Below are 26,611 nucleotides of genomic sequence, written 5' to 3'. Positions count from 1 at the left end.
ATGAATTATTATAAACTTCAACTAAAAACTTTGAATTCAACATGTTTATTTTGTTTTATTGAACAATTATTGATGATGGTCTTTAAGGCACATTTAAGATGAAACAGAAATGCAAATCGGATAGAGCAATAATCATGTATGATTTGTTGTTTGTTTTTTAATCAACTTATAGAACGAATAATTATGTATACAGTCGGTACTTAAATCAAAAAGGTTAAATAACTAACTTGCAAAAAAAAAAAAAAGAAGAAATACTGGGTACATGGGACAACGGTCGAGGGGTGGGTGGTACAGTAAGTGGGAAATTTATGAAAAAAAAAAACTTAAGTTTACAAAAATACAAATAACATTTACATCATATTCATCAAATTACATTGCTAAGTTTGGTGTGTGTGGTTTCTTGTCGGGAGATGACCCTTACTTAGGACTAGGTAAACTATCAAAAACAGCTTAAAATTGCTTTAACACTAACATGGTTACACATGGTCTGGGGGGGGGTCTTATGATATGGGCGCAAAGAGGCTAATGAAGTCGCGGTTGCGCTCGTTTCGGTTGCTTCTGTGGTGTGGTGGTCGTGGCCCAATCTAATTTGGCCAACGAGGGCAGGTTACTCTCATTATAATTGTTGTTGTTGTTATTATTATTATTATTATTACTACTATTGCTGTTGTTGTTGTTATGACTCAATGATGACGATGGCACTTGTAGAGCATAATCCTGGGGCAGCACAATGGGTTGCAATGTGCTAAAAGTCACCAAAGGTGGCGAGACAGGAGCATAACTGAGTCGTCCCGCAATATTATTGGTATTACTGCTACTACTGGAATTGGTGGGTACTTTCGGATTGGCCACAGGGAGAGGAGATGGCGGAGCATTCACATTGAAAGCAGGTACATTCCTATAAATAAAAAAACCCAATTAGTATAACAGCAAAACTTGTAATGCGAGTTCTGTGAAGTGATTTAGAGATCCAATAATGGGTGGAGAAGAGAAAAGATTAAGAATTAGGACGAGGATTGTTGATAGTCAATAGTCAAGGTCAAGGTGATTACCATTAGACCTAAGATATGCCAAATAAAAATATGAAAAGCTTAAGGTGATCTAATTCAAAATGAAAAAAAAGAAAGTCTTCAATATAAACTAAAATAACTACATGTTGCTTACAATCTCATTTGAATCGTGAAAGTTACCATGGATGAATTGGTTACATATTCAATATCAGAATTATAATAAAATCATATTTAGCAGTGGGAAATCAAATCGTAAAAATATACATAGCTTTCATTACATTTGTGTAGCCTAGTTAACATTTTTGTTTACACAATGAGATTCATAGGTCTTTCTTTCCTTAGATATGTGACAAAAATATTTAGACAGCAGTTCCGAATTATATGTATGTTTATATGTATAATGGGTAAACGGTTAGCCAGTTAGTCAGTTAGCCGGAACGATTCATTATTGGAACAAATCTGTGTAAAACTAAATAAATCCCCGAATTTGTACAACTTGTGACGATTGACAGATATTTAAATATTTGAACAAGATTTCCGCTAGTAAAAATCAACTATTTGTAACTTTATCAATATAAAAAGGTAAGTCAGGCGATGCAGCTGTTCAAACAAACGAAGCAGCATGTATACAGAAACATCGCATAGATAATTAGAAACATAAATAGACGTAATTCTGACTGAATTAAATTAGATAACTCAACGAGCTCAACCCAATCAATCGAACAGAGAATTCCTTTTGTATCCTTCTAATTAAAAATGAAGTTCTTGATCGTCTTTGCCCTTATTGCTTTGTCCATTCAATTGGCTGCTTCGGCATCTTCGACTAGTAGTTCAACTACAACTACAACGACAACAACAACCACTGAGGCAACTACTACAACAACAACCTCCTCATCGGCAACAACAACGACAACGGACAAAACGACGCACAAGAAGAAATGCTGGAAGGGCAACAATTGGTGCCACACTCGTAGACCGAAGAGGAAGTGTCGCCATCCCAAGACATGCCACAAAACTATCGTCATAGTGCGCCGCAGAAAGAATTAAAAATAAAATATTTGTGAATCCTGAAGAAAAGATTTGTGTTCCTTTTAAATTTTTGATGTGATTTCATCCATGGTGACCAGCTAATTTACAAAATGGCAGTCAATATTTTGAGCCTATCAACAATCCTTTTGTAGGAATTATCTAGATTATTTGGTGATTGATCTACATATAATTTTAGTTTTCAGTGAATAGTCAGTGCTTTTAGTTGGGAAGCAGACCTTGGTCACACACAATGACTATTTCTTGGCTGTATCGCCTTTACTCAGCTTAACTTTCATATTGACTGTCACTAGGGGCAGTTTAGAGCTAAGGAAAAGATATAGAAGGATGATAGTTATGATAGTTGAGGATAGCGTATATACAGAAGCTTAATTAATGGACAGATAATTGCTCAGGATTGCCTTGTGGATCTCTTACTTTTGCTGGGTGATGGTAAACACGGATTTGCTGACAATACGCTTGCCAGTGTGCCAAATGCGTCCAATGTATTTGATGCGCTGAATGGCTATAATGGCCAATGCCACAGTTCTAAAATAAAATATACAAAAAATGTGAGAATTTACATATTCCGGGGGTAGAGCAGCTTCAGTGAGACTTACTTGAATAACTTTTTCTTAGGCCTTTTTTGTACTGTGGCGGCCTGTCCGCCGGCTATTGCCTGCATTGCCATTTGTTCACTGGCCTGATAGCTTTCCAGAGTAAGTTTTAGATAACGCTTTTGATAGACCAACGCCTTACGATGGGATTCCACACGCAGATAGCGACCTAAGAGCTGACGGCAACGCTCTTCCAGTTCATTCACATTGCCATTAGCACCCAGCTCTTCGCATCGCTTTTGCAGAGCAATGCGCTCACCGACCAGATATTGAACGGTCTCGGCCATTTGACGATTCTCCTGGGTGTTCTCCGCCAGCAGAGTGTTAATCTCTTTCATTTTCTGCAAAAACTGGGCCGGCACTGTGTCATCTGTGCTGTGGGCCAGACGATCATTGGCTTGGGCCAATGCTTCGGCCAACTTAGCCTCCCGTTGGGCAGATCGGCTCACGTCAAAGCGCAATTGTGTGATCTTTTGTTCTAGAGAGTCACGAGAGGATTCTGCTGCTAGTAGTTTGCCCTTCAGTTCATGGATCTCTGCATGCAATTTGGTCAACTCTTGATGTTGGCGTGTCCTTGTGTTGGCTCGTCGAGTTTCGGCTTCTTGCAGCGTGACCAATCGAGATTCCAGACTCTCTATTTCGCTGGCCTGCAGTGTAAGGCGTTCATTGAAATGCTCTAGCTCCTGCTCCGCCGAGTCCTTATCCCTGGCCAGTTTCTCCATTTCCTGTTTGAGCCGCTCACAATAGGCTATGCGCTCTTGCAGCTCTTTTTCGTAGCGTTGCTTCTCCCGCTCGCTGCTTCGTTGGGCATCTGCTGATCTTTCTCTTTCCCTTTCATTCTGGGCCATCAATAATTTGATCTCACTTCGCAACCGCTCACCCAATTCTGCCTCGAAATCAGCACGTGGCGACTTACGTGGCGATTCGCCAGGTGACTTCAGCAGCAGAGAACTATTTCGTCTGCCTTCTGCCCTCTGCAAAGAGGTCAGTTGGGTTTGGAGTCTCTCGCAGCGTTCTCTTTCCATATCCAATTGCTTGTGCAGCTCATCTTCGGCATCCAAAGCAGTTTCCAGTCTCTTTCGCATAGCTTCAATTATGACCACATCTTGCTCCTGTATTTCCTGAGAATGCTGCTTCTCACCCATTAATTCCTTGCTCAGAGACTCACATTGCTCTCGCTCCACAGCCAACTGAGCACGCACCGCTTCTAGCTGATTGAGCAGCTCCCGTTCACCCGTAAAATTTTCATCCTCTGAGCCATGACCAGTGCCGGGTTGCTGCTCTTCCTCAGTCTGCACTTCTTTTTGCTGCTGCCTCTTGTCCAGATTATTTTCCTCTTCGCTCTCAATGGCCTTGAGTATATTTGAGTCCAGTTGGGCTGAGTAGTTCAATTCCTTTTCCACTTGCTGGGCTATCTCATCCACTGAATACTGTTTTGAGCTGTGCTCGCTATTCTTCAGACGTTCCAAATCCCTTTCCAGCGTTTGGACATGCAGTTCCAAGTCTCGGCATCTCTCAGTGGCTGCCTGCAGTTGCTCTGCTTTGGCTTTAATCTCACTGTTAAGGCTATTGACCTCTTGTTTGCGTTTAAGTACCAAATCCCGATGAACATGTTCGCACTGGGCATGAGCGGCACTTACACAGTTGAGTTCCTTGCGTAGGTTTTCCTTCTCTGCCGCTTCTTGACTGGTTGTCTCCAAAAGCTTCTCCTCCAGGGAGTCAATGCGTAGTCTATACTTTTCCTCTGTCTCCCTATAGTCTTTCAGCGTTCTCTCTTGCATGACAAGCTTATTCTTCTCCTTATCGAGTTGCTCTTCCATTTGTTTTAGTTTCTTTGTCATATCATCGAGATCTTGTTGCTTCTCCTTCTCCATTATGGTTAACTTTTCATGCAATTCTTCAACTTCCGGCGGCGTTGTGGGTTTTGGTAACTCCGGCGTCAGAATTAGCATCATGCTGGGTGTCTTAAGTTTGGAATCCTCGGTTAAATTCGAGAAATTGATCTGTCGCGGCACCAGCTCTGGAGTCATCATATTGCTACTGCTCTGGGCTGCTATACCCTGGAAGTAATGCGGATTCTCGAAAGTGTTGACTTGATGGGGCACAGTGAAGCCACTCAAATCATCTGTACGCCTGAGTGTCAGATTGGCCACAGCCTCTTTGGAGATTTCCTACAACAAAAAAAATTGTGCAAAGTTTAGTGACACTTCAACCCTTTCGCTCTCTCTGGATGTATATATTTTTTTTTTACTCACCATTGTCTGTTGCAGGAAGTGGTTGCCACCGCTGCCCGCAGCATCGCTCAATTGGAAGGGTGCAGCATTGAGGCTTCGCATTGCCGCACGTCGTTCCACATCCGGCTCCGGAAACTCTGTAATGGATCCTATGTCGCTTAGTGTACGTGCACTCAGCTTCGTGCTGGCATCCTGTTGATGTTTCTCTGCTCCACCAGCCGCTGCTGGCGACGATGCCTGACTTAGATCTTGCGCCGCCTGCAATTCCTTTTCCTTGGCCTCCAATTGGTCACGCAGATGATCGATTTCATCGTTCTTATCGGCCAGCATGGTTTCCATCAAATCTGGCAGGGCCAATCGATTGATCATCTCAGTGCGTATCTTTTCCTTAAGCTTATGTATTTCTGATCCTTTCTGCTGCAATTCCCCTTCCAATCGCTCTATCACACATCGATCGGGCTTATGGCGAACCTTTAGTTCACTCTCCAGGTTCGTTATCTCATCTTTGCTGCGTTTTAGTTGCACCCGCAATGTGGTCATTTGTTTATCGCGAGCAGACAACTTCTCGCTAAGATTTTGAACTTCGCCTTGAAGTTCATGGACTCGTGCATGCAGATCTGAAGTGCCGGCACGATGCAGTTGCTCCGCCCGCTGCCGCTGTTCCTCCAGGCGCGTCTGCAAGGTGGAAATACGATGCGTTTGTTCATCCATGCGGCCCTGCAGCGAATCTCGTTCATGTTCAAGTTCCTATAGATGGAAATGGAAAGCAAACGGGCGAATAAATGCATAGTTTGGCCAGTTATAAGGGAGTCAATGGCCGACCTAATGGCCAGCAACCCTTGCCCCAGACTTTTAATTAAAAAAGAAGCTGCGCTGCACTGCCAATCCAAATAGATTGAAACGGCCTGAAGTGTCTACACATTTCCATGCACTGCACAGTGTGGCAAGTCTCAACGAAATGCGTATTAAAGAGTTATTATGGTTATTCATTTGTTTGTTAGTTCTATTTTATCACAGTTTACCACAGTAGCCTCTATCTCCTTGTATCTTTCTCTGTTGTTCTTGTTGTTTACATAGTTTGCATCTGAGATGCGGGTGCCACCTCCACCTCCAGCCTACACACACTCCACTTGAATAAGGAGCGTGCCAGAGCATAAAGAAAGATCTTATTGAGGCATTTACATACCATATTAGACACCATTTGTCTATAGTCCCAATAGGGAGCGACGAAAGATGCAGCACTTTACGGCTGATGGAGATGGGACAGGTGCTTGAATACTTATAGATGTAGGGTGCAAAAGGTGCCAAGTGATTTGTTTTCTTTTTTGATTTTAAGAATGGGATATATGGGAATGGCTGTGGTGGTGTCTCCACTCTATTTGTGTGTGGACTATTTTTGTGATCATTTCAGTGTGTTTTTTGTTGATCAAATTTGAAGTAGCACAAACCGGGCGTATTTAATGAAGAATGGAGGAATGGCAGCTATTTTTGACAGGCCAAGTGTGCCAATTTCTAGTACACCTACATATATACATATATGTACATATGTATATAGTCGCAAATAGTTGCCTTCGAGTAACTAACTTGGCAATATGAATTGAAAAATTTTCACAAATATTATGACAACCGCCGTGTGGCATAACAAATGCATTTATTTTATTTATTTATGTTTTATTTTCATTGCCCTTGTCAGAGAGTTTCATCAATTGTCAGCCCATTTGTCACACAACGAATGTAGAAACCTTGCTCGTTCTTAATGAATAGATGTATGTATGTACATTGTATATGTATGTATCAAGTGTTCATATGTATATATTCGTGTTTTGTATACATTTATTAATAACTACAAGAAGACGACTCACTCGTATGGGACTCGAACCCGGAGAGAAGTTGGAACGAGCAAACATTATTCACTCCGCAAACGGTTTATTAGATTATATATTTAATCAAATTGGATAAATAAATTCTCGGAATATTCAGAGTTGCTATCATTTCTGCGCGCTACTGTCCACCGATCTTAGTGCCATGTCGAAGGCAACTAAACGAGCAGACGACGACCGACAACCGACAACCAACAACCAACGATAAGCGGCGGAAGAGCAATGCTTTGATCGTTCTCTGCCAGCATCTAAATTTAACCGTTGAATTCAAAAACACGAATTCACCCCACCTAGTTTAGCCGAGACACGAACCATGACTATAGCTATTGTTTGCCCTTTTTGGAGCTTTGCTACTCACCACACGAACCGCACGTGTTTGTTGAACTTGCATCTCCAAATCACGTATACGCTTGATGGCCGCCTCCTCTACACGTGTATGACGATCCAGCTTCTCGGCCACCCGCTGCACTCCCTCCACCGAGAGCGAAGGATGCGATGGCGAGGAGCCCTCGCCCGTGGGTGGCTGCTTGCTACCATGAACAGAGACATCCTCGGTGGCACTTAAGCTGCAGGAATTGGATGCTGTATTCGAATTATGCAGCGATTCCAGGGCTTTTGTTTTCTGCTCCAGCGTCGTTTCAATATCCCGCAATTGCTCAGCCACCTGATTGAGGATCATGCTCTGTTCGGCCGATGGACGACCCTGTTGCAGCTTATCTTCCAGCTGGCGTATGCGAGTCTGATAGCCTTCGCCTATGTCTGTCTTGAGGCTATGCACTTCCTGTTGCAGCGCATCATTGGCACGCATTTGATGGCTCACATAGTCTTCCAGCTGTTTGGCCTTCTCATCAAGGACTTGTTCATTGAGAGCCTTGGTTTGCACTTGAGTTTCCAGCTCCGAAATGATTTCACGCAAAACAAAAATCTTGTCAATCGAGGCCTTGAGTTCCACTTCGAATTTATCTCTCTTCGAGTTGGATTCGCTGAGCTGACGGTTGACTTCGCGCAGCTGGGACTCCAGTTGGGCATACTGAGAGATTAGGAAAAGAATAAATATGCAATTAATTTAATTGGAACTTATCTTCTTGGACACGGGGTGGTGGGGTGTGTGGTGTGCGTTTTTCAAATTAGTGACAACTTACATGCTTCTGCTTTGTTATCTTCAATTATATTATTATTATTATTTTAGATTCAATTTCGTTTTTTTTTTTTTAACATTTTTTGTGCGAAAGGTGCAATTAGTTTTGTTTTTTTGATTGATTTTCGAATTGGTTTTTGAGTGCATGCAATAGAGTTAGGAATTGAGAGATTAGTTTCACATTAAGTTTGATCAAAAGATTCACAGAGTTTATTTAACCCTTTCAGGATTGAATGAACGAAATGGGAAAACTAAAAACAAAAATAAAAATAACTTGAAAGGTCCTGGGTATTCCGGCCTTTATTTAGATTTCTAATTAGCCGAGAATATGCGAAGATTTCATTCAGTTTGGGATGGGAATTCATGGGATTGAAGTATTAAACTATTAGGCAATAACAATTTTAATTTAATTCTATATAATTTGACTACATTTCAAATGTTTCATCATTGAATTTTCGGCTATATCCAAAACTATTAACATCCACGTTATTTTCAAGGCTGACATTGAAAATGAATTGAGAAAATACTTTCGGAAAATGGGAATTTCATAAAGTGTTTCCCTAGTCTACACACATATGAATGTATATGTGTGTATGTATGTATTTCGGTTTATAAATATGTCCGCACATGCTTTACAAAAGCTTTCCAATACTTATACATATCAGCTACTAGATGTATATAAAAACGCCCAGGGGATGCCCTTGACTCCAATCGAAAGAAAATAACAAAAGGCGAACGCATGGTGTTCCATCAATGGAATAGATCTAGCTAAAGTTATGCCCAACAGGTGCCAATAATGATTTTGTAAAATGTTTTTTCGGAGTGAGTATATTCGGCATGCCAATAATAACTAGTAAATTTGTGCAATCAAAGTGTGAAAGTGCAACAAATGGACCCAAATTGTTAAAAGTACTGATCATGCAGTGTTTTGTTGTTGTTGTTTTGGGTATAATTGAAATATTTTCAAATTAATACTTAATCCTACTTAACTTAAGCACATTGGGTAAAATATAATAAACAAAAAAAAAAAAAAAAAAAGAAAAGAAAATAGATAGTGAAAGAGAAGAGAAAACCAAACCAAGCCAAAAGATGTTTATATATAGGTACAGTGGAACCTCAAATATCCAGCACACAGCATAAATCGAGCTATACACTATACACAGATAAAAGAGGTTGTTCCTGTCTATATATGTATGTATGTATATAAAGAAAGAAAATATCAAACCAAAATGTATATAACCAAATGAACACTATAAGATACCAAGCCCATGACAAGTCCATAGAAATATATTGAAAATAAGATGTCCCAGAGGCAAGAACTAACTGACTCACCTCCTCGGAGGCATTGGCATAGGAGCTGTGCTCTTTCTCCTTGTCACGCAATTGTGTTTTTAATCGCTCGATTTCGCGTTGGAACTCATCGCGTTCCTGTTCGCGTTCAGCAGCCTGATCCTCCAGGAATCGGCGTGTATCCTTCAGCTGCTTATCAGCGGTGTCAATCTGTGTGTGTATGTATGTATATGTGGGTGTGTATGGGTATTTTTAGCAAAGGGGAAGAGGAATTGAAGCTTTGCTTACATACGTAATAAATATGTATATTTTGAACTCATCAACTATTCTTGAACTAATCACATGCCTTCTCTTCGCGACTCGCGGAGAGTGCAACACACGGAATGGATAAACAAATGGAAAGGAAAACGAATGGATTTCCTTTTCAATTAATTGCCCAACACTCACCTGTGATTGCAAATCGTCGCGTTCCTTTTTGCCGCATTCTACTACTTTGTCGCCCTCACGACAGAAATCCTCAATCATTTGAAGTAATATAACCGTAGCATTGCCCTGATCCCGAGTCTCCTGTTTACTTGGTGACGAAAGCAAATTGCGCGCCTTCTCCTGCAGGGCCATAAAACTGGCCGATGACTGATCAAGTGCCTGCTCTTGATTGCTTTTCATCGAGCCCAGACCATAGCCTTCATTATAGTCAGTGTGATTGAGGGAATTGAACTGGGAAAGCTGATCCCTCAGAGCCTGCAACTCTTGCCCCAGTTCTGCATTCCGATCAATAGTGTGATTCAGTTGTTGTTGCAATTTCTGACGATCATTTTCCGATTTGATCAGACGATTCTTCAGCTCCACCAATTGGAAAGCCAACTCAGAGGCATTGCCAGCCTGCTGCTGCAGATCAGTTGGCAACGAACTGTGCGGTTTTATTGAATCCGGTTGGCTATTTTTCCTCTGATTTGCCACACCCAAATATTGATCGTTCAGCGAGTTGGTACGCAAAAACTTTGATAGCAATTGCTGAGGCAATGCCACGGCTGCGGTGGTCTTTAGACCATCCTCGGCCTCACAGCAAAGCTCATGCTCCTGCTTTTCCGGCTCATCAACAGGATCGGGATGTTCACGTTGCTTATGCAGATCCTCCGATAGGTGCAACAAATACGATGCCTCGGATTTCAATCGTTCCAGGCAATCATTCAAGTCGAAATCCTCACTTTGCTCCTCATTGCTTTTGCTGTCAATAAACTGCAATAGACTGGGATCCTCCACCACCTCCAAGAGGCTATGAACATCGGGCACTAGGCGCAACTTTGAGGCAGTGCAATTGAGAGAGCTACTCAGAGTCTGCTCCAAATCCTCGCCTGCATCTTGGCTGCGACTATGAACAAGCAATCGCTGCACCTCCTCGGACAGAGTGGCATTCAAATCCTCCTCACAATTAGCCACGCATTTCGCCAGGCGACAGAGCACACTGCGAAAAGATTTCGATAGCTCTCGCAGACCATCACGCTCATTGATCACCTGCTCTAGGTCACGACCCGAATCGAAGGTCGAATGCCGTTTATTTTTGCGATTCAATTGTTTCTCATATTCCAATTTCAGGCGAGACATCTAATAAAATATGAAAGGGGGCCAGAAAATAGAACATAGATTGAAAAAAGACATCAAGATTGTTTGGTTACTTACCTCATCGGCATGTTTGATATTCAGTTGGGTAATCTCCAATTGACTTTTCGCCGTAAACTTCTCCCTTAACAAGATCAATTCCTTGGGCCAATGCTGATCATCCACTGTATTCTCTGACAACAGATTCTGAAAAATAATCAAAAAATTGTTTCTTGTTTACATTAACATTGTTGCAGCTAAACTGAAAATGTGTTAAAATCTGTTGCAACATATTAATGGGACGGGACAATCGTCTGGCAGATGGATCGGGGTTCTGGTCTGGCTTTCAAGAGAAAAACTTTCTTTTACCACAAGAAAGAACGGAAAGAAAGCATAAATATTTATTGTTTATTGACGGAGAGTGGCATTAAGCCATAATATTTACATTCTAAAAGAGATGAAATGAAATGAAAAAAGGGAATAAATCTTAATGTAAATGTGCCATCCTCCCATCACTCCGCACTCCACCCATTTGCGGTGCGTGGGTAGTTGGAGAGAAGCAATTTCAAGGGGGCGGCTTTAAAATCAATTGAATAGTATTGAATAGTTGTCTTGAATGCTTCTAAATGAGACTTAAATTGAAATTGAACGACCTGGCTTATCTCTTTCTCTCTGTCCCTATCTGCTGTCTCTCCGTGACGTATTCGCGGGTTCATGATCCCCCCTCTGCTGATTAAAATAATTTCTCGATTATTTTCTTTGTTCACCCCAATATAAACATAAAGTTTTATGCCAGTTCTGTTTATTTGGAAAATTTTTGCATTTGTATAAAGGTTTTGCCTCAGCTATACATACATATGTATGAATATTTCCCCATTGGGCAGCTGAAACATTTTTGTGAGAGATTCTTGCATTTTATTTTCGTCACTTTCGTGCTACTTTCTATCAAATTTACATATTGTATGTACTGTACATACATACATATATACATACTGCAGTTCTGAAATATTTTTAGACATTTTACATAACAAGAGGCACACGAAATTCGCATAAATCTCCACGAAGAGAAGGAAAGAAACCATAAAAACTTTTGCAATTTTTTAGAAATTGACAATAACTTGATCTATTTGTTCATATTGAGCAGCAAGGCTAATAAACTATAGGACTGGTTTAATATCTGGAAAAAAGAAGAACCAAACAGATTAGAGACCAAGACATCAGAGTCCACTGATTCGGAAAGATGTCATTACCTTTGTAAATAAAGGCAAACCCACGCAAAAGAAGCCTCCAGCTTTTAGATTCATTGGTTGATTTAGATAAATCATAAAGGAATATATCAGGCGACGCATACGGACACTCATTTCCGGCCATTCCGAAGAGTACAAAGCATTTGGCAATTGACTACAATAATAGGTCACCGCATTGCCATAGATGCTGGGCAAAAAGATTTGCATGGTCATTGCAAATAAATATTGTGCCATGGCCGCAAATATGCCCGGATTGCTTAAGACATTAAGCTACGAGAAATGTGACCTAATAAGAATGAATATGACTCCCAAGTAGGTGCTTGGAAACTTACCATCTGCATGCTATATATACTTAGACAGAGTATAAACGAGCTAAGCAGAATCTGTATTAGAGTACTTTTTGAGATGAACGCTTGAATTTCATTGGCTTGATGTTTGAGTCGGCGATGGAGTTGAACCAGTTGGAGAAACTGACAATAGAGTTCGTCCTCGTTGCCGGCATTAGTCTGATTGAGTCGGGACAAACGTATGCCCAACACTCGTAGGAATAGGGATAATTGTAACATAAGATAACAGTTCAACTGGTCCAAAGTTACATTCGAGACACAGGTGAATGGGACAGCGATCAGTTCATAGAGATAGGGATACCAATATAGCCGGGGTTGCTGCCAATCGAAGGGTACCCACATCCAGAATGGTAGCTCGTTGGGATAATTCAACAGGGCCGACAGAAATATACAGGGAACCACGCCCAAACTGCAAATGAAATAAACTATGGTGATTCGTACAAATTTTCGTTGTTCTCTGCGAACGAGAGCCTGTTCCTCCTTCGATTGTAGAATAAATCTCTCGCTTTGACTCCACTCCCAGAGAATGCTATTCGCCATCCTTGCATAGTGCCAGTTATTCAATATTTTACAAATCAATGCCGTCTCCGTTAGGGCAATAAATAAAACATCCGCCGTATGCATAAAATCATTACTCAATAGTGCTTCCATCCACATCATAATGTTCAGGGCGAGTGTTATAAAGAAATGTACTATATAGGGCTGCCATTTGCAGCATCTTCGGGTCCAAATTGAATTTTGGGTTAACTTGCTATCGGGCCACAGTCCACAGAAGGCTAGGATTCCTACTAGAGTTCGAGCTGGTTGTATATTATCGAAATACATAGTTTACTTTGATTAGCCCTCATCGCATACGCCATCCTTATATACCAATACTTCGATCTAAAGACTAATCACAGCTAATTGCTTCATTTTGGGGGCGTATCCAAAAGGATTCAATTAAAATTCACTTAGCAAAAAATATTGGTTGATAATTTGAAAATCGATATCAATTTAGGGAAATACATACTCAATATCCTGAGAATTAGAAACAAAATAGAAATGTTTGCTTTCACGTCGTGTTTTTGATTTTTGGTTTAAAAATAACATCCAACATGGAACTGCGGTTGGGGAATTGTGGTGTGGAGTGATGTGATGCGGCATGGAGTGGCATGAAATGGAGTGGGCTACGCGACACTGTTTATAGATTATGGAAAGAAAAGGGCAACGACTTTTCGTTTTGTACATTTTGTTTTTTGACAAAGTGCACATTGTTATTGTTTAGACTGATCTTTTGAAGATGTTTGAATGATTGAAGGGCAAATAAGTTCTCATAAGATGTTCGTAGACATTTACTGTCTGCATATGTATATAAGATTGGGAACATATGCATACTTAAGACGTTTAATACTTTGGATATGCTTATATGTATTTACTTTCCTGTAACCAACATTCTGATAGTGTATGAAATTTTTAAAAAATTAGTTTTTCGATTCTCTAATATATTGAGAATATTGTGTAAAAATTTCAAGAAAATCTGAGCCATATTGCTAAAGATATTCGAATTTCAAAAACTCTAAATTCACCATTAAAAGTTTCAGATCTACGACTAAGGAAAAACCGGTCAAAGTTTGAAGCATTCCAATCAAAATTAGTTGGAGAATACGTTTATATATAGTTTATAAAACATTTCAAGAACTTTAAAAGGTGCTTACATTTAAATTCAGCTTTCCATGTATGAGTGAAGTTTTTCCAAATGGTTATTAATATTTCACTGACGGGGAGAAACCCGTTAAATTTGAATTCAAATGTCCGTTATACGCACAATTATTTAGCTCTATTTTCAAATTGAATTAATAAAGCCCAACACCACAAAACAAACAAAAAAAAAACCAACACACACAAAATAAACAACAAGTCAATTTAGAATTCAAATTTTTTGTCTGTTATTTTACCGCTTTTTTGCGGCAATGATTTGCAATTATTTTGATATTTATATTTGCTCCTCGCAAACCACTTGAGGAATTTCTCTCACGCAAATGTTGAGTTTTTCTCACAATAGAATGAGTTTTTGAACTGTACACACATATATGTACATATGTATGTGTTTTCGAATGTATTTTGAATATATTTCAATATATGTAAGTAAGTATTTAATTAATCCACTCAAGAAATCCGCGTCCGTACGTCGTGAAGTAACGGAAAAGACTGAACAGGCTCACCCAGGCACGCAGGCATTTAAACGAAGATCAGTCGGAACAGATAGAGATCGATATATAATGAGAGAGAAAAACAGAGAGAGCGAGAGGGAGAGCGTCCATGCTTTCGCATTCTCTATCACACTCTTCTCGCTCTCTCTCTTTCTCTTTCTCTCTTTCTCTGGGCATGAGTGCGTGAGGAAATTAATTTGAATTTATGATCGTTAATTTTGTTTTTTTTTTTTTGAGGGAAGAGCGCAAGAGCGTTTGCCAGTCGAATGTGGGTGAATGTGTTGGAGCTGGACTGCAGCAACTCTCTTATTTAATTAACTCCAATATTCCTCTATATACACATACATACATATACCCCCAAATACTTCCGGCTTTGACTTTATTAAAGTGGTGTGAATTCTGTTTGTTTAGACAACACGAAAGATTGTCAAAAAAAAGGGGGGAAAGGGGGAATAAGATTCCAAATAAATTGAATACTTTTCCATTGCAAAAGACCCTTCCGAAGAGAAGTCTATCCCTTAGGTCTCTAAGTTCAATCTGATTTCAAGGATCCTTCATGATATATACAGATTTGCGGACAAAGCTCTAAACTTTCGCTGACATCCTTTCGTTTAATGAATTATAAATGCAAGGATATACAATTCTATTGTATGTGTATGTTTTTTTGACTGCTGCTTTGTACATCTGCCTAAACCTGGTAAGCATGGAGTATCCTTACAAAAGTCCTTCAGAAACCAAAACGAGTGGATAGAAAATGATGAAACACATCGCATTATGGAATATGTACCTATTTATGTATGTATATGTTAGATTTTTAAATACCTTTTAAGTTTAAATTTCGTCCTTTTATAAGAAGTTTTTTTTTAAATTTCGTTGTACGAATACTTTTTCTGATCCTTTTATATGAAGTTTTAACTTAAAATGATAAAATCATGTAAAAATGATTTAAAAATATTCGACAATTACTATATGGATAGCAATTTCATACTTTTCAGTTCTATTATTTGTTATTTTTGTCATGGTGTAGGGATAGTTTTTCTGGCAAGTGTATGTGTTCTCTACTTGATTGGAAAAGAAATCTACCCATAGTCAAGGGTATAATTAAGACGCATATCTGCAAAGAAAATATTTCTATATACTATAGAAATGTTGGCAAACAGACAAAATAAAACAAAAAGTAGCACTCCCCCCATATGTTATTTTTTGACATCATAAGTGGGACATAAAACGTATTTAACTAAAGGTTTACCCATAGCCTAAGAACATTTTTGAACTAAACGTATAAAATTCAGCTACTCGAATTGACCTTCGGCATATGTATGTATGTATGTTTGCTTGTATGTATTTATTTATTTTTGGTTCCCCTCACACACACACACACACACATACACACCAGAATAAAGAAATGCCTGGCAATCAATGGAGTATATGTATCTGGATAGTCGAAGACACGTGTATGTACTTGGGATCACTCCCTATTTGGTGACTACTGGAAAGATCATTGACAGTGTCTTTTAAAAATAGTCGCCCCTGGGCAGAACCTAATTAAAGGTACTATAAGACAATTTTACGCCAAGGAGAAGTTGAGAGATCTCTTGCCAACACCCCAAAACATGCGATATTCACGGTACTTGGTATACGGTTTTCAGCAAATCTTCATTTTAGGATCATGCACAAGATTAAAAATAAAATTTTATTTGGTGATTCACTTTGCTGTGGATGCACATGCAGTTGGTTAATTGTGTGTGCGCTCTCCCTCTCTCTCGCTCTTACCTGAATTTGCTGTTCCAGCTCATTGGCTATATCCTGTCGGGCCAGTGCCAACTGCTCTTGTAATCTTCGCTCATATTCCTCAATAATACGCTGGATCACTTGCGATTCATTGTGGAAATTCAATTCATCTTCATCGATTATGATGAGGGAAGTGTTGGGATTCTGTTGGCCAGCCAAATCTCCATCTCCCACCTCATCGACATGATCATCATTGCTGTTGTCATTGTTGTTGGCTTGATCGCAGGTATTCGACAATGGTGCGGGTTTGGATGCGTTCTTATATTTTTTGGCCAGGTAGAGTTACAACGATTTTTGGTTAATTATTTTAAGTGGGAGGGGGTTATAAAATTGAAAACAAGAAAAGACATGCACGGCAGTTAGGTACAAAAGTTAGTTGATTATGACACAAACAGCAACAATTATTGCAGTGGATTATAAAGTAGATATCAGGTAGATGGTCTCCATATGTATGGATGTATTACCTTATAATCATCATCGGCCAAACGTCGTTCATAGAATTTAACTCTATCCGTTAGTTTGCGTACTTGATCCTCATGGGCACGCTTCAGTTCGTGTATGTGAGTTTGATAGAAGATTTTTAGATCAGCTATCTCCAAGGATATCTGAAATGGGGAATGGAGTTAAATTTGGCTTGGACTACGTTTATTTTGGGCTTGAAATCTATACTCACATTGTGATTGCCATCTTTGGTGCCTGTGATTTGGCCAGTTTCACCAAGGGAATCCAGTCCACATGGTGTGATCTGACGATGACTGGGACTGAGTAATAATTCAGCCCTTTTGCGTTTCCTGGGTGAAGTCTCCCGTGATGCTGTAGCTCCCTCTTCAGGCAATTGCTCTGCTTCGGAACATTCCGATGAGCTGTCGCCTGCTAAATGTTGCGATTTGTGCGAGAAGACATCATCTGAGAATTGTTTCTCCAGATCGGCGCATTTGTGTTCAAAGTATTTGCGTAACTCCTCCATTTGCTTGGCGTGGGCTGCCTGTTGAGTTTGTTCATTGGTTAGCTTCTCACTCTCCCATTGATCGCGACAAATCTTCATCTCTTGGGCACTTTGCTCTTTGGCCAGCGACAATTGTTGATTCAGATAGTCATCGAATTTGCGTTGGACCATTTGGAAAACCTTCTGCTCATTGGGCAACAGATAAGTTTGAAATTGTTCTATTTGCTTGCTAAAAGCGGGTGTCCAATCGGGATGTAGTAAATCATTGACCGAGGCCAATTGCCTTTCCCTCGAACTGCGTGATGCCCGATCCGCTTCGTTGTCGGTGAGAAAATGTTGATCCAGATCATCCTCACTCTCGCTTATCAAATCCATTGAAATTTCCGAGATCCGTTGACTAGCATTTGGTTCCGGTTCCCAGGTGCTAGATCTTTTCACAGTCTCCAAGGCCTCGTGAAGTTGACGGCGCAGATCTTGTAGCTCATCCGCAAGGCGATTGGCATCCACTTGAAGTTGATTGCGACTATTTAAGGAATGCTGCAGCGATTCGGTGAGCTTGGCTATAGTCTCATCACGTCGTGACATTTCCACATAAATGTCCAGGGTCTGAAAATAAGAGCAAATAAGTGAGAATTGTTTTCACTAGTTTCTATTTATTTTATAAGCTCACCGGTCCGCCCAGTTCATCTTGCAGTGTGCGGTATTCTGTAGAATTGGTCATCAGAGAGCTGGTATCTCTGGCAGAAGCTGGCCCCGTACTAGACTCCCGTCTCGCCGCATCCAATTGCATATTCAACGAGGCTACACAATTGTCTTTCGTCTCCAATTGCGTACTCAGTTCTTGCACTTTGGCCTCCAATTGCTTGAGCATGTTTAGACTGACCAAACTCGAACTGCTGCCAACCTGAGCCACAGTTGGCTGTTGTAGAGTCTTTGACTCCTCGAGCGATGGCTCCTCTATGGTGGTAGTGGACAAGAGAGACATTAAACGTTCACTTTCCTCCGTGATGTCCTCTAGGACATCTTTACTAAACTCATTGCTAAGAGGCACACGTTCCATTTGCTTAATTTCTTGGCTGCTGTTTCTGTCTGCTGCCTCTCCTGTCTCAGTGGGCGACAATTTGGCTGCATTATCCAACAGACTTTGTTGCTGATTCATGGCCATAAGACGCAATTTCATCAACTGCAATGAATTGTCTTCCTCATCGTCATCCTCATCACCATCGTCGTCGTTCTCCACCTCGAGCATGGTTAATTCCAAGGATTCGGCTTGTAATTGCAGAGTGGTCAATGCTTTGGCCGTTTTGTTCTCAATGATTTGAATCTGTTTTTCTTCTTCCGCATCCAAGTCGGTGATTAGTTCCAATTTTTGTGACGATTTGGTTGTTTCTTCCGGTTCGTAGGTGACCTCGATGGACTGATTAGATGCCACAATTTCCTCCAATGAGTGATCTTGTTCATCGGTCTCCTTGTCATGTTCTTGACTCGTTGCTTGTGTCGGCTCATCATTCTCCTGTTGCTGCTCATCGGCCAGTTCAGAGACGTCATGTGTGGTGCTTTGATGACTCAAACTTGCCTCAGGAGTGATATCGATCTGATCTACTTGCTCAGCGCCTTTGGTCGCCTTGATATATTCCTCACCATCGTCTGTGTCATGACGTGAATGGATGACATTTCTTTGCTCTAAAGGCAAACTAATATCAAAATCATCATCCGAGGATGCGGTTACATTAATCTCTATATTCTCATCTCCTTCGAGCTCCAACTCCTCTTCCTCTTCGTCATCCTCATCCTCTGTTTCATTAACAACTATAAAATGCTGGGCCAACTGGCCACCAGAGAGTTGGGAATCATCAATACGAAACTCCTCAGCATCCGACTCTTCGCTGCTTTTGCTCAAACTTTTGGCACTTTGTTCCTGCTGCTTTGGCCTAGCATAAGCCGCCGCCTCCGACAGAGATTCCAATTGCTCTTCCACCTCACTTATCTCAATGGCCTCTTCAATGTCCTCTTCAATGCTGCTGCTAGTTGTTGTGGTGGTTGTTGTTGCTGTCGTTGTAGTTGCCACCACATCCACACTAGAAGTAGCCTCACTTCTTGTTGTTGCAATCGATGTCTGCGGCTCCGCCATATCAATAGTCATGGAACTTGTGGGCGGTTCTATGCTATACGAGGATACCGTCTCCTCCTCCTCTGTCAAACTCAAGTTATTCTGCTGCCTCAATAGCTCTGACGTATCGGTAGATGTAACAGCGTAGGGCGTACTGCTCGAAGTAGCTGTCGTTGTTGTCCAACTACTTCTCGAGATTATATATGTATGCGTTGAGTCGTTATCACTGTCAGAGTCAACATTGTCAACATTATTGCTGCTGGCCTCATGTTGCAGCCCTTCTGAAGGCGAATGCTCTGTCTGTGCGTTGACGTCTTTTTCAGTTTCTAATATTGCTTCAGGCGGGATTGGCTTTTCGAATAAGAATGTCAGTGTGGGTACAAACTCAACTTCCACATTTTGTACACAAGATGAACGTATTCCATTTGCTGTCGCTGCTGTTGTTGTTGCTAATGATGTTGCTGCTGCTGCTGTTGCTGTTGTTGGTGAAGCGGCAACAGATGTTGCTGCGGCGTTATCTTCCGATGCTTCGATTGCCTTATAGCTGACGCTGCCGTTGTGCGTACGCAGCAGTGAAGTAATCTGTAAATGAGTAACGAAAAAAATGATTTACTCCAAGTTCTTAATCATCAATCGATGTGTGTTTTTTTCTTAAAGACAACAATCAGAAACAAATTTATATCATCGGCATATAGTCTTTAGTTTATTCCATTTCAAAATAATGTTTAGATGGCTGTCGATAGGAAAAATAAAATATTTAATTTAATATAGTTCCTTTTGCTTGATTGTTTTTCGCTATATTTCTCAAAATTTGTCCCATTTTCTGACGCTGCCATGATATAGCAGGTTTGTCATATAGCAAATGTTTACATACACCTAATCGGCTTATTAAATTGTATCTGCCACGCACCCATAGACCAAGTTAAAGTGGTCAATTTGTATAACAGAGAGAAGGACCCCATAAAGAGGGTAAATAACTACATATATTATCTGATCAGCATCATTAACAATCAAAATTATTTAACCATATCCGTATAAACCCAAGATCTTAAGACTGTGTGAAAACTCTCGAAATGCTTTTAGGTACATATGAGGTATTATATCGTGTGCAACTTAAGATATATAAACCTAATCTTATAAATTTCAAAAAGCTCTTTCTCTTGTTGCATGGTATCTTAAAGTTGGGACGACGACTCACAAAGTCTGTTATGTCATTGTAAACACTCAGGAAGCTTTATGTAAACAAAACAATTTTTCTCGTTTAAAATGTTTTACATTTATTTATAACAAAATACTAACACCTGATCTATTTTCCAGCTAAGATGACTGTCTGTGTGAAAACGAAAGGAATCCTTGGAATACTGACAGCTAGAGATCTGTTTTAATATAAACAAAAATCCCTTTTTTCCACAGAAAATATATGCTTAATAATTGCCGATTATCACATCAACAAGATATATATACATACATACATATGTATATGATAATAAGTTATAGATTTCTATACCTTTGGAGATTATATTTGTCAAATGCTTATAAGACAGAAAGGAAGACGTTAATAATATAGAAAAATTTTATTAAATAAAACAAAATATTTAAGAAACTGAAATTATTATAGAAAACTTATTGATGGGGGGGGAAAGGAACTTCAGGCTAGCTTTTTTATTTATTTTTCTTGTTTTTGAATTCAAAAATTCTAAAAATTAATGAGACTTAAGAAGTCTTTTACTCAAAACCTCACGAAAAAGGTCCATTCCAACCATCCAAACTAACAACTAAACCAAAATTTAAAAGGCCAGCAATAAAGTTTTTGGTTCAATTTTAAAGAAATGTTATCTCAATACAGTTCATTTGTTATACAAAGTTAATACAGTCCCCCAATATAATAATTAGTTACAAAAATTCATCCGCATAGTTTCCTTAATAGCTAAAAAATAACTAATTAATATTGCTATCAAATGGTCAAAAAGAATGCTGGAATGCTCCTAATTAGCCAAGAGAATTTTGAGTAGAAGTTTAGAAATACTTTTGGTAAAGTGAAATCGGAAGCCATCAATTTATATAGCTGACCGAAATGTGCAGTAAAGTATTTGCTAAAAGATTTCAAAAGTATATCATTGTGATTTTATGGCACAATGTGCGACCCAGTGAAATGTATTCAAAAAAGATGTTGCCAAAATTTTGTATAAATATTCTGAGAGTGTCCCACTTGGCCCATCCGTGGCAAGTGGCACACATGTTCGTCTAATATGTTTAAGACAACAAAAATGGTTTTCATTGTAACAATGTCACCCTGGTTGGTCGATGTCAGGAGGATTTCATTTGAGGGCAAGGGATTTAGGTGCTTAAGAAGATGATGTTTGTATAAACGGAGCAAAATATAGCAATCCACATATATTGGGCAAGAGATGTAATGATCTCGCTGCTTCAGCATCTTCCCCTCTATTCTTCAACTAGTGCCAAACCCGACCAATTGACCTGCATCTCAAGTGTTTATTGGAAAATATGCAGCATGGAGATTGAGATGGCTTTGGGGTTGGGGTTGGGGATAGAGGATTGAAGATTGGGCATGGGTGGTTGACTCTCTCTCTCTATCTGCCCACACGCGTTATTTGATGGATTGCAGCTGCGAGTGTGTTGTTGTGTTTTGGTAGTTTGCCCTTTTTGTTGTTGTTGTTGTATCTTTTACGTTTTGTGTGTTATTTCTTGTATAATTAGAAATGTTCAGGTTTTATTTTCTTTTTTTTTTTTTTTTTTGCTGCCGAGAGAAGTTGCATATGTTACGTTTTCATTTAGTTATATATTTTTAGAATTGAAGGCATTAATTAAAAAATATTTCTTCTTTTTTTTTCTCTCTCTATCCACTTGAGTGATCTGTGCATCTATTGGATGGAAGGTGAGACCAAAGCATCATTTTGACTGATGAAATTTCGTGGAATTTGTCAGCTGGAAATCTAATTAAACGGATGCAATGGAAGATGAACTGAACTGAACTGGGTTTGGCTGGCCTGGCCTGACTGTGAGAGAAAGAGGGCCAATAACTAATCATAAATGGAAATTGCAATTGCTATTTCATATTACGCATACGCCATGTGGGTCAACATGTTAAACGCTTGAGTAACTTTTTGCATGCATTGAGACCCAAAAACGAAAAGTTGTTGAATCAGATCCAAGTTATGCCACAGGCTTTATCAAAATGCACAACGAACGTCCTTGAACTTGTCTTCGTTCGTTTCGTTTAGTCCTTTTCGGGGGCTAGTCCTTTGGGGCACCCATTAAAGGATAACATATTTATTTTCTTTTCCTTTTTTTTTGCCCATATTGTCATGGTTACGTTCGAAAGTTGATTTTCGCTTTTCTTTTCGTGTTGTATGCGTGTGATTAAGTCGAATGTTGTTTTTGTTCTCTCCTTCATTGTTTTTGTTATTTGGGTGTGACACAGTTTGCTATTTGATTTTAAGATGCGATGGGGTTTCAGGCACTACACTTCAGGCACGTCGATGCCAGGAAGACCTAGCCCAACCTGTCATATTAGTTAAAGGGGGTTTTGATTTTGTCATAAAACTATATATATACATATGTACATACATATACATATATTCGGATATGCATAGATATCAAAAATATTGGCACGCGTCACAAATTAATGGCTGTTACGGTGAAACACAATAGAGGAGACTGTCATTCTCGTGCGTACATCGAAGAAACCACCAAAATGATTATGTGTTAACCGATTTTACATATAAGGATAATAGAAGTTTCTTTCATGCCCATTTTTGCTTTCCTTAATTCTGCGCCAAAAAGGAAAATGGAAGGAAGATTTGCCGAACTTTGACAGGAATTTGCTCAAGACTTAGAACCATTTCATAAGAACTAATTATGTATTTACATATATATGTAGGTACATATAAAACATTTCAATGTGGATTACATAAATTTCAACTATTTTCTTTTTTCACTTTCTTTAAGCATTAAGCTTAACTTTGAAGTTGGTTTCACTGTACTCAATCCTTAATAGCCCCATAAATGATTTGATTTATGGACTCCTCTCGAATTTGCAAACTGAAATGTTCCTGGTAATCAAATGGTCTATAAATCCCACAAAACTTTGCCTCAAAATAGTTTTCACTCTATTTTGCCACAAATGTCAGATGAGTGCATAGTCCTTTTTATATAGTTTATTTCATTATTGACACCTTTCTGTTGAAGACTTTCGAAAACTAAAACTCACATGTATTTGGCTCATCCTTTTCTCTATGTTAATTTATTTAAATGCGCTTTTGTTTGTCACTTGAAAAAAAAAAAAAACAATTGTTTACTTATCAATTACTTTAATTGGCAGCATTGTGCAATACTCTCTAAATATGCAAATAATTTGCCCTTCTCCCACATGAGAGATGATAACTCTATATTTGTATATATTGTATATTGGTATCACAGCGCGCCCTTCTTATATCTGATGAATCGCGCACACCAACCGACGGAACACACGAATCAGGGGACCGCCTGCAGTGCAAGTTCTTTTATAAATAAACGACGTTCAATTCAAATCACTCAGCAGTAGTAGAGTCAGTCGGCCAGCCCGCCCGCCAGCCAGCCAGTCAATCCAAAAGGAAAATATCAAAAGAAAAAGAGCGGAGAGCAGAGAAAATTTGCAACGGCAACGGTTCCAAGCGGTTCCGTGCACCGAAATGCGCGCTCCCATTTTTTATTTATAAACAAAAAAATAATGTGGAACATAAGCGACTGAGCGACAGAATGACTGACTACTCGCTGACTGGTGGGCAACATGTTTGTGGACTAAAACCATCGCTAGCCATATGAGAGAGAGACAGGGATCCATGTATGTATATGGATTTGTGGGCATCATTTGTTGAGGTATCATTATGTTGATAAGCCAATCCCAAATGAAATACAGTTCGGATTCGTATCTACACAACAAATTGTATAGGTTTTCGCCTCTATTCCTTATGTTTAACTTGATCTTTCTCTATACTTAAACTTTTAAGGACAACAACAAAAAGTAGCATTAAATAAGTTAAAGTTATTTATTTGATTGATTAATCCTTCTGTGATTTCTAAACCAATTATTTCTGTTTTCGAATCTAATTCGATTGAATCTAACTTATTTTCAATCCGATTTTTGTTTTCGAAAATTGGCAAAATATATGTAAGTTTTGGAGATTTAAATGCAAACTTAAACTACATTCTAATACGAAAACTAATATATAAACTAAAAAATCAGTTAAAAATTTACAAAATTATAGATTCAGAAAGTTTAAGAATACTTACTTACTGTACTTTCGCCAATTTCTAATCGATTTCTAAAAGTTATATCTCAATTAAAGGAAATTTGGCAAAGTTACAGATTCGTAAAGTTAAGAGTTTTTAAAGATTTTACAAAAGTTTTTAAATTAAATTCTTGTAAATTCTCTCCTTTTTTAAAAGCTGATTTAAGGTTATGTAAGAACATTTTTAAGGCTTTTAATCCTTTGATTGTTTTAGGAAATATTTACTGTAGTTTTGAAATATAATTTATGGAAAGGGCCTTGTGCCTTGTCTAATGAAAGTTCAAAGGCGCATTTAATTTTCGATTTGTTGTAAACAAACACACACACACACACATGAACACATATGTGTGTGTATACGGATTAAGACGGCATTTAAATGTTTGTGGAACGCGTGTGTGGAATCTATTTAGAGGCATTGAAAGGCGATTTTTAGTGATGTTTACCTACCCAGTCATATATCGTATAAAGATTCATGTTTGTGTGCACTTCAATAAACTTGAACTATATACGATATGCACATATGTATGTATAGATTGATATGGTGTCACATATGTATGATGTTCCTTAGCCGATTTGATTTGCATTCAACATTTGAGGCCAACAACACTTGTCACTATCAGTTAAGCATATTTATATTCAACTTGATTCCGTTTCTCGAACGAACACAATACAAAAACGATTTCAAATTTTTTTGCTTGTTTTTTGATTTTTAAGGTTATGTGTAGACGAAAATGTTTTACGTAAAAATTTCGAATAACAATGAATACAAGAAGAAAAACCAAAAAAAAAGACACACTTAAGGGGAATCTAACTACGTTCACCACTCTAATAAAAGTCTTAGTTAGTCATCTTGAGTCTATTGGTTTTGCCAGATGTCAAACAAAAAAAGAAAACCAAAAAAAAAAAGGAGTGAAAAGTAAAAGACAACTGATTTGAACAGTCGCACGTAACCGCGCCCGGCCTCTAATGCAACTGAACTCAACAAACATCGGCCGAATGATTCTTTTATTTTTGGGTTGTGGGAGAGAGGAAAGAGCCTACCCAAAACTCAACCAAATGCGCTCATTGAAGCGCAACACGACATGTTTTAAAAATAAGCAATCGTAAACAAATTAACTAGTTGGGCGAGAGAGAGAGAGAGACTGGGATCCATGTGAAGGGGAGAGATGGTTTAACGGATGAGGGGAACAGAAAGATATATCCGGCCATTAAAGGTTTTTATGATCTAGGCTCTCGCCATATTTGGTGGAAAATTAGGTGGAGTAACTACACGAGTAGGGAAATCTATTGGTTGATTATGGACAAAGGCCTTGAGTTTGAGATCGTGTGGAAGGAGAATGACGACAAGATGTTAAATCCGAAATTAACTTCAGCTAAGGGCTAACGTCTGGTTAGAATTTTCCAAAATTTAATACTACTTTTGAAAATGATAGGCGATACAAAACAAAACTCTTAAAAATTTTTCTTTAAAATGTCTACAAATCCTTAAAGTTATACATTAAAAAGTTTTTCCATTTTTAGAAAAACTTAATTTTTTTATAGGGTCTGAATAGATTTTCCCTCAATTTGATCTCAAACGAATCGTCAAAAAAAAGTTCGCTTTTTGATTATGTCTTTTCTTATTTCTGATCTGATCTTTATGATCGCTTCCCTTTATGAGAGTTACTGCTGACCACCCTCTTTCTTTTAATCAGTTTCAACACGTTTTTGAGACATCATTTCAATCATATTTCACTTGTTTTCGACCGATTTGTTTGCGAATAGGTGGCATCATAAGCAACTCATTCAAGTGTCGTTTTCCAAAACGTGGCCGATTCTTTTTATAAATCGTATGTAAATCAAGTAAATTGTTACAATATTTCAATCAGCTACAGGGCTCAATACAGACTCTTCAAG

The 26,611-nt window shown here is 39.0% G+C and overlaps 3 protein-coding genes across 9 annotated transcripts; 1 reads left to right on the top strand and 2 right to left on the bottom strand.

Moving 5' to 3' along the window:
- Nucleotides 1-29: 29 nt before the first annotated feature.
- Nucleotides 30-25,305, bottom strand: Plp (Pericentrin-like protein). Of its 7 annotated transcripts, XM_068286554.1 has the most exons (14): nt 25,163-25,305; nt 17,985-20,006; nt 17,042-17,920; nt 16,833-16,973; nt 16,351-16,626; nt 10,876-11,001; nt 9,643-10,800; nt 9,238-9,405; nt 7,910-7,927; nt 7,126-7,797; nt 4,909-5,634; nt 2,657-4,824; nt 2,475-2,585; nt 30-898 (listed from the first exon to the last, which is right to left on the bottom strand). In XM_068286554.1, the coding sequence occupies exons 1-14, from the start codon at nt 25,187-25,189 to the stop codon at nt 523-525; spliced, it is 8,868 nt and encodes a 2,955-aa protein (XP_068142655.1). In that variant the 5' UTR covers nt 25,190-25,305; the 3' UTR covers nt 30-522. The 7 variants fall into 7 exon arrangements, with proteins under 7 accessions (XP_068142655.1, XP_068142656.1, XP_068142658.1 ...); XM_068286555.1 differs by lacking the exon at nt 7,910-7,927; XM_068286557.1 differs by lacking the exon at nt 16,351-16,626.
- LOC137574306 (protein new-glue 3-like) lies at nt 1,717-2,069 on the top strand. Its single transcript, XM_068286566.1, has one exon. The coding sequence runs from the start codon at nt 1,767-1,769 to the stop codon at nt 2,055-2,057; it is 291 nt and encodes a 96-aa protein (XP_068142667.1). The 5' UTR covers nt 1,717-1,766; the 3' UTR covers nt 2,058-2,069.
- On the bottom strand, nt 11,918-13,048 carry Or71a (Odorant receptor 71a). The gene is made up of 3 exons (XM_068286289.1): nt 12,374-13,048; nt 12,045-12,311; nt 11,918-11,971 (listed from the first exon to the last, which is right to left on the bottom strand). Exons 1-3 carry the CDS (start codon nt 13,046-13,048, stop codon nt 11,918-11,920), a joined length of 996 nt encoding a protein of 331 aa, XP_068142390.1.
- Nucleotides 25,306-26,611: the final 1,306 nt, after the last annotated feature.

Source organism: Drosophila tropicalis, unplaced genomic scaffold (genome assembly GCF_018151085.1).
Source record: "Drosophila tropicalis isolate 14030-0801.00 unplaced genomic scaffold, ASM1815108v1 contig_443, whole genome shotgun sequence".
NCBI classification, from domain to species: Eukaryota; Metazoa; Arthropoda; class Insecta; order Diptera; family Drosophilidae; genus Drosophila; species Drosophila tropicalis.
This window is presented reverse-complemented; position numbering and strand designations above follow the sequence as displayed.

Coding starts and splice junctions, on each gene's coding strand:
- LOC137574306 (XM_068286566.1), top strand. CDS start 1,767: ATGAAGTTCTTGATCGTCTTTGCCCTTATTGCTTTGTCCATTCAATTG.
- Or71a (XM_068286289.1), bottom strand. CDS start 13,048: ATGATGTGGATGGAAGCACTATTGAGTAATGATTTTATGCATACGGCG. Junction 12,312..12,373: donor GTATATATAGCATGCAGATG/GTAAGTTTCCAA, acceptor CATTTCTCGTAG/CTTAATGTCTTAAGCAATCC. Junction 11,972..12,044: donor GTTTGCCTTTATTTACAAAG/GTAATGACATCT, acceptor TCTTTTTTCCAG/ATATTAAACCAGTCCTATAG.
- Plp (XM_068286554.1), bottom strand. CDS start 25,189: ATGAATCTTTATACGATATATGACTGG. Junction 16,974..17,041: donor CCAAAGATGGCAATCACAAT/GTGAGTATAGAT, acceptor TCCCCATTTCAG/ATATCCTTGGAGATAGCTGA. Junction 10,801..10,875: donor ATATCAAACATGCCGATGAG/GTAAGTAACCAA, acceptor ATATTTTATTAG/ATGTCTCGCCTGAAATTGGA.